The sequence below is a fragment of the Aphis gossypii genome, chromosome 1, assembly GCF_020184175.1.
Source record: "Aphis gossypii isolate Hap1 chromosome 1, ASM2018417v2, whole genome shotgun sequence".
Taxonomy (NCBI): domain Eukaryota; kingdom Metazoa; phylum Arthropoda; class Insecta; order Hemiptera; family Aphididae; genus Aphis; species Aphis gossypii.
In genome coordinates, this window is record NC_065530.1 from 37090154 (window position 1) to 37104598 (window position 14445).

The 14445-nt window shown below is 23.3% G+C and overlaps 2 protein-coding genes across 3 annotated transcripts in view; one reads left to right on the forward strand and one right to left on the reverse strand.

Moving 5' to 3' along the window:
* The window catches only part of LOC114129599 (uncharacterized), an 18793-nt gene continuing 4348 nt past the window's right edge, over window positions 1-14445 (reverse strand). The window contains exons 2-6 of the mRNA XM_027994396.2: window positions 2159-3738; window positions 1950-2086; window positions 1693-1883; window positions 1356-1622; window positions 1-725 (exon numbers count right to left, since the gene is read on the reverse strand). Of these exons, the coding sequence (XP_027850197.2) occupies window positions 658-725; window positions 1356-1622; window positions 1693-1883; window positions 1950-2086; window positions 2159-3730 (2235 nt within the window). The 5' untranslated portion in view covers window positions 3731-3738 and the 3' untranslated portion in view covers window positions 1-657. The remainder of the gene's footprint in view (window positions 726-1355; window positions 1623-1692; window positions 1884-1949; window positions 2087-2158; window positions 3739-14445) is intronic.
* The window catches only part of LOC114129636 (long-chain fatty acid transport protein 4-like), a 20011-nt gene continuing 13843 nt past the window's right edge, over window positions 8278-14445 (forward strand). Inside the window, exon 1 of one of the 2 annotated variants that reach the window (XM_050198678.1) lies at window positions 8278-8624. In XM_050198678.1, coding sequence (XP_050054635.1) covers window positions 8437-8624 — 188 coding nt within the window. In that variant the 5' untranslated portion in view covers window positions 8278-8436. The remainder of the gene's footprint in view (window positions 8625-14445) is intronic. The other variant, XM_050198680.1, reaches the window with a different exon arrangement.

The window sequence follows — 14445 nt, forward strand, 5'->3', positions numbered from 1 at the left end:
AGGTTATTATTCATTATAATGTGTAAATATATATTTTATTACGAAATTTAACATATTAGATTGACATTGCATATTGTATTATTTATTAATTTTGACCTTATGCTTACACAAACACCTACAATATTGTTCTGAGATAGGAATATTATATCAGATTTTACTTGAGTTACAATAAAAGTTGCGTTAGAGTTTATAAATTATAAAAATATAATATTTCTTAATAATTAAGAGAAAAATAAATACACATATTATTAATATTTATTACAATTAAGTATAAATACGGTAAAAAAGTTAGATAAAAATAAACTTTAGGTGTATGTTGTGTTGCATATTATAAATTTCTTATAACATACCATTAAAAATACATATTATTTTCATAGTAAAATATTATCAATACTTAAATAATTGAAAGATAATTGAATACATATAAATACATAAATAAAAATTTAATTATCTAGAAAAATAAGTAGGTACAAACAATTTCTAATAAAATATTCCATAATTGAATTCATATAATTAATATAACAATAATAATGAAATTAATATCTAGATACAAATAACGGTATTATAAAAATATATATTAATAAATATTTGATTGCAAAATTAACAAAAGTAATAAAAATAGTTTAAGTAACTTTTATAAATTAGAATAAATACATCTTAATGAGGCATCATGTACTGCAAATAATCGTAAACACTTAATTCTCCCAAGCATTCACAAGCAGCGTCTAAAATAAATATATCATTAATACATTTCTATGAAATAGTCGTTATATAATATTATTATGTTTACAATAATAAATAATAAAATGCAAAAGTCAGGATAAATATGTTTTTTTTTCTGAATATGTTGTGTGTTGGTGGTAAATGATGTTGATTTAATTTCTATATTATTATAGTAATTCAATACCAATAAAATACAGTAGTTCAATTATTTAAGTATCTATTTTAGTTAGTTATTGGTTACTGTTATAGTTTTACTGTAAAAATATTGATTTACTTGAAGGGTGTTTATAATTTGAAATGAAAGTAGACAAACTACATCACTGTAAGTACTTACTATCATTGTCTTGTAAATTATATAATTATCAATTATAAAACTATAGTAGTTTTAATTCTATATTACATGTTTTTAAAATTGTTTTATTTAAATGAAATGCATTTTTTGTACTTAACATTAAGTAATTGAAAAACTGTGGGGGCTAATCAGCCTTCCTTTAAATTTGGCTTTGTTTTGATTTATTTAAATAAAAAAAATTTTTATTCAAGCATACATTAGAATATTTTAAATTTCATTTTTATTAGATATAAATAATTAGTTCCTAATAAACAAAAATAATATGATTGTAATGTTGTACCTTTAGAACAATTGCATTTCCATACAACTTTATTTTGAAATACAGTTGTCAATAATCCATTGGCATCTGTACATTTTTCTTTGAAAGGCCTGGTAATGGATTCTGAGAATTCAATTACTTCAGCGTGAATGACACCAACAAACAACAATACATCGGTAACTTCCGATTTAATTGTCAACCATGGAGAGTATATACGTATTATACTATTCTTGGCAGCTTTTATAGAACAGTTATCTAGAGTAACTAATACTTTTTGAACATCATTATCTGTAACATATTACAGTAACAATATTTATTGATTTAATTCAATAACAATTATTATTCTAACTCTTTTTACCAGATTTCATGTAGTAACAAAGAAGGACAATCATATTAAATTCCATCCATGCTTCAATGACATTTAATAATGTACTTTCACCTTGTTTTGGCTTATAACTTTTAGACAAGCTTTTCTCATATTCTCGAATACGGGCTTCGGATTTTTTACGGTTAATAAGATCTCGAAATTTTCCTCTCAATCCATCTTTACTGTAAAAAAATATCAAGTCTTTTAAAAACTATTTATAATTTTTCAAACAAATTCAAGAAACTTACCACATTTTTTTACGTTTTTTAGCAGAGTCAAAATGATTTGGTGATGATGGACTATTGTCTGATTTTCTCCTATTTATTTCGGGCGAAAACACAATATCATCATTTTCATGAACTCTTGGTGATTCTACAACGTCAATCTGCAAGGAAAGTAAATTATGTGTGCATATTAACCACGTTATATTATACTATAACTTTAAATAGGTACACACCTTGAATGGAAGTTCATTGACAAAAGACTGTATTGGAGAAGCTATAGGTTCAAATAAATTTGGTAATGTTGTGTCATTGTAATGTTCAACATTAGGTGGAGTTTGAACAGATTGAATGAGTACTTGACAATTTCTTTCATGCGGAGTTGTAGGCGATTGATCGACTTCAATCAATGGAACGTACGGATTTAAAATGGTTTCAGGAGAGTATTGGACAATGGAATCGTGCACATTAATTGATTCATGTTCAGGAGTAGCAGGTATTACGTCTATTTCGGATGAATGTATTAACGATATAACATTGTCTTCGTTCTGATTGAAAAGTTTTGCTCTGTGAGGTTTAAATATTTTTGAACATTCTTTAACCGTATTTTTAGAAAATTCCTTTGTGTTCAAAGATGAATGTGTTAAGGAAGTATCGGAATAACACCGTTGATTATCGTCATTAATTATAGTCGATTCTGCTGGTTTAGGATTTTGATGTTCTTGTGATACAATAATTGATTTTTTAGGTTCTTTGCAGTAACTATTTATATTTAATTCAGTTACAGGACACTCCAAAATATTTTCTGTATTAATAATATCTATAGAATCAAAATTTATTTTATTGCAAAATTTATTTTGACTGACTGTTGATATTTCTGTACTTTTCTGGATTACATTTTTTGGTAAATTCATTTCACTTTTTCCATAATCAAATGTTTTACATTCTGATACTTTATTCGCATTAATATAGTTATTGATCTTAGTTTTTTTATTATGAATCCTATTTTTATTGTTTGTTTTATTTTTCTTAATAGGTGAGGTAATTTTTTCGGATGATTCAATGATATCTTCAGAATGTACAGAGTTCGTTTTACTTATGTGTGTATTAACATTTTTATATTTTATATTCAACTTTTCTGGTTCTTGGACAATTGGTAACAAACACTTATCATTATCATAACTAGAAATATTAGTCTTATCCAAATTATTGTACATAATGAACCGTTTTCGATTTGACATAATCTCGGGGGATTTAGAACAATTAAAAACTTTAGTGTGTACATTTTGTAGATCCATATTACATGATGATTTGATGATCGATGCATCATTAACCATATTTTTTGACGAAAATTCACTTTTTGTTTGAAATAAACACTTTTTCGATTTATGAATTGGAGCATCTTGATTTCTTATTATCTTTTTTCGATTTGATATAATTTGGGGGGACTGGGTAAATAAATTTAATTGAGATTTTTTGCTTATGCTATAAGTTCTTTTTCTTAAGTTATTAGCATAGTCAAAAGTTTTACTAAGTTTTTTATTTAATTCTTCCGGGTTTGAACGTTTGTATACTTTATCGTTTTTATTTTCTTGGAATAAACTTCTTTTTACACGATTGTGAACATGTTCTTTTTTATTTTCATTGATTTTGACATCCAGAGGTTTAACCGATTTTTTAACTTTTTCAACACTATCCTCTATATTAATTCCTTTTAATTCTGGTAATAATTTTGGTTTATGAGTACTGGAATTTCTATTCCAAATAACTTCTAATTGTTTAAAAGACGAATTCTTTTGTTTTTCCATTTCTTTTTCTATAAATATGAATACATTATAAATTACATTATTGTTAGATTTCAAAGCAAAAATTGAATGTAGATATTATTTTTAGAAGTCTTTAATATAGGTACCTATATCATTTTAGAAAAGATATACTGCTATGTTATATAAAATTCATATAATATAATATGTTGTGTCTATATGGTTTCAAACTGTGGGTCGCATTATTAGTTTTTAAATATTTATAATAAAAATAAAAAAAATAATAAAAGATATATTTTATATATATTAATATATACACGAGTATATTTTACAGTATTATCTGTGTAACTGTATTGGATATTGATGTTTGAATTTATTTTTATCGTAGATCATTACTTGCAAATTTGTGATGATTACCAGTGTACCTGTACAAGTGACATATTTTGTCAATACAACATTGCCAGACTAAGTTATCGCAAAGATAGTTATAAAGTACTAATATGAATTATAAAATAGGTCGTTATAACCATAATATGTATTGTGTGCTATAGCCAAAATTTAAACATTTTCAAAAATGTGTCGGTAAGAAACTGTACAACGAGTACAGTGAATAGTTTGGAAACCTCTATACTATTTATTATATATTATGATATAAGAGCGAAACATTCATTATTTAAAACATAGGTAAAAAAAAGTTATACATTAATTACACAAATCGATTTCAAACTACTGAAGAAATCGTTTAAAATGACGATGACGTTTGAGGATCAAGAAAATAAAGGTGTTATTAATAACTGATACTTAGAGATAACCATTTAACAAAAAATTATTTCTAAAACAGTAGTTAGATATGCTTACATTATAGAATATTTTGTTTTTTTATAATGATAATTTTTATTATATATTAATTAAAAAGCATATCTTTATTGGTTACTTATTACATGTTATTATTATTTCTTAATTATACAAATTTAAAAATAGCTTTGTCAAATAATAACAATGGCAACCAATATTAGAGTTCTTTTATATATTTTAAGATGGATAAAAAGAGGATTCAAATACCAGTACACGTTTTGTAAAAAAAACAACAATGTCAAGAAAAAATAATAAACTATAATACGTGAAAATATCATGATAAAAAAAATTAAAGTAACAAAAATTAGAGAAAAAATAAATCCAAAAATACCTAAATTTTAGATATCAGTAATATGACAGAAAAATGAAGATGTTTAAGCTGTAGGGAAATTAGGATTGAGTGTAAATTTTATGAAAAATCAATTAAAACTATTGTTTTTAACGAGGTATTATGCGTATTATATTTTATTTAAAATGTTAATAATTTAAAATATATTTGTGTTATTTTTTATTTTAAATTTTTTTAGATTATAGAGTTATAATCTCAACTTGTAAAAGAATAAGATCTATGATATAGGGAATGAAGTAACTAGGAGGCACAGCTTCTAAGTTTATTATTACCTACATACAATAATTAACAGTTATGGTAATACATTCAAAAATCTGTTAAGTTTTTTTCAAATTAAAAATCGCATTGTTTTTCTTTTCTACTTTTTAAAGTTTGATTTGAACGTATATCATTAATAGTTATAGTTTGTCATCGTTTGATTAATTTTTTTCCTTATTTTTAATTTATTATTATTATTATTATTATTATTATCATCATCATACATATACCTAAATTTTTATTGCATGGTTATTAATTATTATAAATTAAATATTTATCTAAATTCGCCAAAAATAAATGTCATTACATCTGTATGGTCTTATAAGAATATCATATTAACTGATGAAAATTAAAATATAAAATATAACTTCAGAGACTTTTAATTTTAAATCCTAAACTTATTGTATTTACGAATGCATAGGTATAGTGCATTATATAATGCCTAATAATATAAAATGTAAACAAATTATTTACTTATATAATTCTTATTGATCATACATTTTATTTAATCCGCAGCAAAAATGTGATACAATTTAAAAAATATAAAAACCCTTATCACAGTATGATGTTTACGCGTTATTAAAAAATTTAAATAATTTAGCTTAGAACTTAAAGTGGAACATACCATAATGAATTAAAATAATCAAAAAGTTTGTGGTATACTGTACGCGAGTAACATTTAGTATTATAAATTATAATCATATAATAATAAACTAGATAGGTCCTACAGAATTTTTCAATAGAATAAACACGAATTAAATTAGCAGCGAAAATATGTTCTTAGACTAATTAAATACAGGCTAAAAAGTGCATCAAATAATTTTTTTCATTATTAACATATCCAAGTTCATCAAAATGCATATTTTACACATTTTCAAATTAATTGAACTACAAGTGATGAAAGTAATTCAAATCAAAAATGAATAATGAATACCAGTACCGTACACAAGGTTAGGTTCAAACCCCCTTCACCTTTTTCTGTATCTAAGTTATATTGGTAAATTATTGGGTTTACCGAATTAAAAAAATTAAAAAAACTTCCGCAAGAATCCTGAAGTGATATATGATCGAAAAACTATAATTAATAAATACTTTTCTTAAGTAAGCATTTCAAAAACCGATTTTGTTTTATTTAATAAAACAATTATATTCATCAAATAATATTAATATATATAATACATATTTTGATACTAGTAAAATGTTATACATAGAAAAATCCATAAAATATAAGTGCCAATAAAAACATTATAATTTTGATTACTGTAAACTCCTATCTTAAAAAAAAACCATTTGCAAAACTAGCAAAATATATGTTTCAATTTTTGGTTAATCTACTAGAGTACACACTACACACATTCATATCTTATTATTCGAATATTATAATAAAGCTACAGTAAAAATCCAAACAACAAACACTGTTTATTAAGCAGCATATTTTAATAAAATGCTAACTGTATGTAGATTAATACATATCGTGAACTTTTATAACCTATGCTTGTGTGGTAATGAATATAAACAGTACGCATATCATTAACTATAACGCATAATCTATACTAATAATATTATATATTGTACCTTGGCCAGAATACTAGGTTTCCAATGAAGTGCAAAGTTTCATTTATTAACTATATAACTTTTACGTTTAATCAAATAAAATCTTTTACAACATATTTTTCATTAACGTGAGTAAATATTATTAAATGTTATAATATATTGTTACATATTGATCTAAATAATTAGTTCGTATTCCATAAAAGACGAATTACTTTATCTACAAATGACAATCCAAACAATTTAAATTTAAATTTATTATCCTTATAAAAATAATAAATACACTGTATACATACTGTGATCATATCATAGTGTTAGTTATGCGCTTAAAATATACACGTTGAAGTGTAGGTACACAGTATAGGTATAATCGTATAAAAATGGTATAAACATGAGTCATATGGTATATAATCACTATAACCTGTGTAGCCATAAACATTAAACATAACAATAATTTTTAAAGAAATTGTTTTGTAAACAAGCAATAAGTATGTTATTAAAAAAATTTTGGACAAAGTTTAAACAGATTGACGAATCTTAATAATATATAAAAAGCAATTTTACTGTTATAGTTTGTTGACTTCACGTAAAATACTGGAAATTAACTGTACAACATTGTACTTTTCAACAAACTTAGTACCTCTACTGAGAAAAAATGGTTTATATGATTTTAAAAATAAACAATTTTCTTAAACACTATAGTTGGTTTCTTAATTTATAATTCCAGCTAACTTATAATAGAAACTATCAAAATATATAGCTGATATCTAATTATTTGTTTTTTTCTACTTTAAAGTACTATATAATCTAAAAACTGTATACATGCACCTATATAAAACATTCCTATTACCTAATAGTCGTTAAAAAAAACTAATTAGAGTTTAGAATAATTAAAATCTTTGTACTTATCTTTATAACTCTATTATTGGGTTCCATAGTATCAAACATTTAAAATTACCGATATGACTTGGAAGCACAGAAATAGTTTTGAATAATAACATTTTCAGAAATGAGCAATATTTATATTGATTATAATACGATACAATGAGTCATATACTATCTAGTACCTTATTTTTTAAAGTTTTTATATATTTACATTATCAAATGATTTGACCTATTATGAAGTTCAGAATGTTTAGACAAATCGGCTGTATAGAAATTGATAAAAAGTAATTTTATGATTTACTTTATACATACCTACTTCTTTGATACTCAAAATAGTTAAATCAAAATTTTGTATTTTTAATTTCAATGATTTTCATAAAAGAATTTTTTTCAAAAACTTAAAAAATTCGTAATAAGCATTTCAATATTGAGCAAATATATTAACTTATGGAGGAAAAATGTTTATTAATATAACGATTATAGAATATAGGTATTAACACAAAATGGATCGAACATAATATAATAAATAATTCAATATTTAATTTAAAACGATTTCAAAGGTTAGTATAAAAACGGTTTTTATAATTGATATTCAATATGAATATGTGCGCCACCAGATGTCGCTGTTGCGATTATATTACACATTTTATGATTATAACTATACAATGTGTGGTATAGACGTATAGCAATAATACATCCGCCAGCTGGCCAGTCGGTACTCGGCAGTCACTCACCGGGACCAGGCAACTAGTGGTTAGTCGTTGCACGATTATCACGGTGTGCACGTGAGGGTAGAGTTAATAATCAGGAAAATTATTTTTTATTACATTTTTGTTATATAGTATCTTTAATCATGAATAAAGACAATCAACAAAGTGTATCATTTGTTTGGCTCACAGCTGCTATTGCTGTAGCTGTTATGTTAATCATACTCAATTATTATGCACTTTATATAGTTCTACTTTTGGGAGCAGTATGTTTAATAATCATTTACTGGAATTTCTTGGTCAGAGTTTGGCGAACACTTCCAAGGGACGCAATGTAAGTAAACAAAAAATACAAAATTTACGAAACATCTAAATGATTTATACTGTATATTCACCCATTAACATATACATTTATAATAATTATAGGTTGTGTTATCCTTTAGGTACCAAATTTTAATTATTGGATATTATATACATAAGGTTAAAATAAAAACAAAAAAAAGTTTTAAAAACATTCAAAAGAGGCACATTTCAATTGAAAAAATACCAGTGTTAAAATACAGTATAAAATTAAAAATATAAATATAGTTACATAACGAATAATGATTAATACAGGAATAACGTAAACGTATTATAATATATAATCACATATTAATACTAACTACGTATAAATATACGTATATTTTAACGAAAATATAATATTATTAACTTCTATATGATAAAAAATATAATATTTTCAAAAAATTATAAAAGTAAAGACCACATAATATTGGAAATAAAAATGGTAAAAGATTAAATTTAAAAATGCATCAATTATTTGTTAAAAATTAGAAACTATTGAAAATGTGTTTAAAATTGATATAAAATATTTAACAATTATTCAACTAATTTTAAGTGTTGTTATTTAATAAATGAATATGATAATACATATATCCAACACGTATCATATTAATGAAAATATGTTTACGTTATTGTAATAAATGATAATATATTTATTATTTATAATCTTTGTCTAAAATTATCATAACAAGTTTTCGATTAATTTGTACAAACTATAAAGATCGACCTACAATTTTAAGGTCATAAAGATATTATACAGGTCAAAGATGTAAAAATTACTTACAATATTTGTATGAAATAAATAACTAATTTTAGATCAATGAATGTTGAAATCAGAGGGAGGTCATAACAATGTTCAGAGAATTTTTTGTTAAATAAAATAAACTATAAGTAAATAATTAATATTGTAATGATTATGTTGTACCATTTTTAAAATAAAATCGGTGCAAGAAAGACGTTATAGAAAAAACGGCAATTTTACTAAAAAAAAAATCTAACACCAAAACATCTGGACTGGACAAGATATAATAGCCAATTGGTACTCCCTTTGGCTTCGTTATATTATTACTTGATAGTGATGTATTATTTGTTGTACATTTGTAAGTAGTTAAAAAATTAATATTTATTGTAAAAAAAAATGTTGTGGTGGATACTTATTTAAGACTATTTAAAATATATGAACGGTTCCTTAAAATTAATTTATGAGATATTTTTGTAATATATATATAATTAGAATAATATAATATGCCTAGTTTATGTTCTTAACTATCAACAATAAGAATAAATAAAACAAAAACGCTCAACATTTTATATTCAATTCAAAGTTAAATTTCTTGAATTACTATACTAGTTTATTTTAATTTTAACCAAACTCGGTTTAATGATGAATAAGTTTTATACGCTGTACATTTAATAACCTTTAGAAGTACCTAAATCTATCTTTTCTTTATGTATTTTAGAAATAAATTAGAAAACCGGGAAGTTCGCTTCTGCTGTATATTATGTTTTGTGAAAGAGTAGATACATGAATAAAGTAAGTGCTTTGTCATTGTAATAATGTGTTAAGTTTGAATTAAATGTACAGATACCATTATTTATGGTAAAAGGTAGGTTCTTAGCGAAGGAGACTAATGGACATCTATTTCTAAGGATAGTTTACATTATTTTAAACTTTTACTATTTATAGATATTATTCGAAAGCCTTAAGCCTAAATTTGATATAATACTTCCATTCAATTAACATATTTTTATTGATTAGAGCTCCGCAATACGTAATTACGTAAAAACTACACTCATGACTCCTCAAGATGACTTTAAAGTCACTATTCTTTAGATCAAGCATGTCAAACACGCGGCCCGCGACTTATTTTTATGTGATCCAAGCCACATTGTAAAATATTTAATTATTCATAACAAATTCAATTAATTATAGAATTTTTATTTTTAGCTGTACAAAAAATTTTTTGGTAGATGTTTTGAACTAAATAATACTTTAAATTTGGTATGTCTGTTTTAGATTATTACTTTATCTACACTTGCTTCACTTCACTAAAAAAAAAGTTCCACATTAACACTATAGATCACCTTAATCTATTAATATCTAATCTTTCTTTACTAATTTCCCGGACAACCTTCCTTATCACATAAAATTAAATTTCAGGATGTCACGCAGTATATAGGATATACTATACATAAATATTAATACTAATCCAATCAATTAAGTTAAAAAAGTGCCATTGAACGTCTCTAGCTATTTAGTTTTTCATAATCTTACAACAAATTTTATCATTATTTTTTATTTCAAAGAATATAAATTATCATGTTTATTTATTTACTAGAGATTTTGAGTAAAGCAATGAATGTATATTGATTTAACACTTTTATAATGATATTCTGTATATTTTTATTTTATTATTTATTTTTGTGTCTTTCATCACTTTTTTGAAGTAATAAGAATGTTGGGGAGGTTTTCGTTGTAAAATTGGATCTAATTGGTACTTGGTGGTGGTGGTGGGGGAGGGGGGTGTCAAAAGTTAAGTAAAACGTAAAACTAGTTTTCAACAAAGTCAATTTTATTATTATTCAGAAAATATAAATCGTAAAAACTTGAATCATTCCATTATTATTTAAATTATTTTTTTATTTTTTAATTTTAAGATAATATTTATGCACGTATTAGACATTTTCAAATGGTTTTTATTTTTATTTTAAGTATTAATAAAAACGTTAAGACTCGGTCAAAAACCTTAAAAATGTAATCCCAGACCCAAATAGATTATTATTATACTAATTTAAAAATATTAAATAAGCACTATATTTTTTAAAAATATTATTGTGATAAAATTTGTCAAAATCCCAAAGTATGCATATTATATTGTAGTAAAAAATAATTTTCAACTTTAATAGCTAAGACTTATTAAGTTACATACAAGATTCCTTATAGTTATTCTTTGAGAAACTCTCTATATTGAAATCTTAGTCTACCAATTAATGTTTTTTCATAAGTATTATTAATACTTAAATTCATTACCAGAATTCAGAATATACATATGTTTTTGTACCTATAATTTGTTAATTTTTTAGGTAGTACAAGAAGTAATGATCAAAGCTAAAATATCTGTAAGCTTATGAACATTAATTATTTTATTTTATTTTTTACTATGAGGATAAAAAATTAAAATAAGAACATACAACAATTATATTCTAATTTCCAACTATGTTGTAATGTCAAGGTTAACTATTATTATTATGGCATCACAGCACTTTAATAGAGTCTCAATAATGGTTACAATAAAATAATACTATATTCATTAGATATTTAAAAAAAACTTTTATTCTATAAGACAACTATTACAATAATATTACTATTTAGTATTTATGATAGGGTATAAGTTATAACTATCATTGTTTTATATTTTTCTAAATAACAAGTAAAATTAATATAATATTTTAAAGGTAGGTACATACATTTCACACAAAAAATTCACGTGATAATGTTATTGTATGCTACATAACAACTACCTTCATTTGATCACTTTCACTTGCAAGAATCATTATTCATTATTTTATATAGTTGTTTAACAGCACGTACCGTTTCACCTACCTTCTACAATTTACAAACCGTATAGTTGTTGTAGTTGATAATAAATATTACATAATTAATTCAATGTATTTTCTATATCACCCCATATAGTATAAAACTATTTTTTTTTAATTTATACGCAAGAAAATTGTTAAAAATGCGAAACATCGTTTAAATTGTAATAATTTAAAATACATAATATTATTTGAATTTTATTTAAAAAAAACTAACCATAAAGCAACGACCTTGAAGTGTAATCGAATTAGAAATCAAAATCACTAGTATCACTAAGTAAAGAGTAGGTACCTATGTTATTGATGAATCTTTCGAGAAACGCTTGTATGCAATGTATTTATGTATATAGACATAGAAATTTTGAATTAGTGACTATTTTTTAAAACTAATGTACCTATACATAGACTACGGTTTTTTATCTTAAACACGACTTTCATCTTCTAAATATTTGTTTAAGTTATTCATAATTAGAAAACAACACAATAAAAACTTAATCAAATTTAGTTTATATTACGAAGTATACAATATATATATAATATAATCTATATCATTAAGTGGGAACATAAAGAGAAAGTTTTGGTAACTTAAATGTTTTAAATAGGTTTTGTAACAGTTGATAAGAAATATGAAAAGGCAGATATTAATAGATGAGATATAAAATAAATCTTACATAATATCAATTGTTTATAAAAAAAATATATAAATAAAGCGAGAAATGCAATTTGTTTTGTAATATTTTCAAAAATATAATAAGTGAGATAAACCAATTAACGGTGATAATAATATTATATAGGTATTCGACATTTATAGATATTATAGTTTGAAATCCAAAAAAGAATAAAATTTAAATTGTCTTTATTCTTTTCACAAATTTAAAATTCATGATCGCAATTATTGTGTCTTTAGTAATTATTAGATAGGTACCTACTAAATAAAAAAGGTTAAATTTGTGACTAAATAATATATGGCTGTACTCAAATTTCATTTTTTTTTTCAAACAAAATAAGACTAATATTTAATTATGTTTTGTAATTTTGAGCACACAATTGTTCATAACTTGGTATACTTTTTAAAGTTAATAATAACTTAATCATACAGTTTAAATACACATCAGCACAATCCACTTGAGATGGGTAATTAGAATATTTCAATAAATTTTAGACGCATACCATATTTTACTCTCTCTATATGACGTACCTATATTATCGTATATATTTACTATACAGTATACTGTATAAGTACCAGGTACCCAATCAAATAAATTATTATTATAATTTTCTTTATAAAATAATTATTTTTAGAATCCTATATATTATGGTCTACAAGTATTACCATATTGAATCCTTACATATTACATAAATATATATATTGAATACCAATGTGTTGAAATTATTACTCATTATACTATTTGTATAAAATATATAAATTACTTCAATAAAATTAAATAATTTCATATTACACTTCTGTGTATGAAATTGATTTGTTTAAAAATGTTAACTATACTTTTAAATAATATGTAGTTATAAAAATGATTATCAAAAATTTTCGATGAAATAAAACATTTATAGGTATATTAATTTCTCTCATTTAAAAAAAAAAATAAACAAATAAATTGCGATATATTTTTACGGAGTGATTTATTTAATGTTAAACACTCATAATTTTTATATTTTTTGAAAACGCTAACGATTTTGTAAATATTTCTATTGCATCATTTTTAAATCATTTTCATATTTGAAGTTCAATGTATCCTTTTGAAGTACAATTTATATTTTTAATTTTATACTCCTAAACATAATATCTATCACTAGGAATATTTTGATCTACCAAAATCAAATTTAGGACAAGTAGTTCAATAGTTTTAATTATTTAAAATTTTTATGGGCGAAGTAGTATACCAAAATTTTTTGAGGTTGCCTCTGTACCACTTCACTTATCAAAACTTAAAATACTTATCTTATAAACACTCATTCAACGTTAAATTTTTATAAACCAATGTACTCCAAAAAAATATTTTGATATGAAAATAAGTAATTCAAAATGCATGTTATTCTATTTTTATTTTTTAAAAAAATGATAACAATAAAAATAGTAAAACATATTTTTCTAGAAAAATGTTGTTATTAAAGACTTATAATATATGTATTGTATATTTTCTATATCGTTGTGATTATATCTTAATCTATATGCATAAAAATATTATGTTTTAGAGTGAACA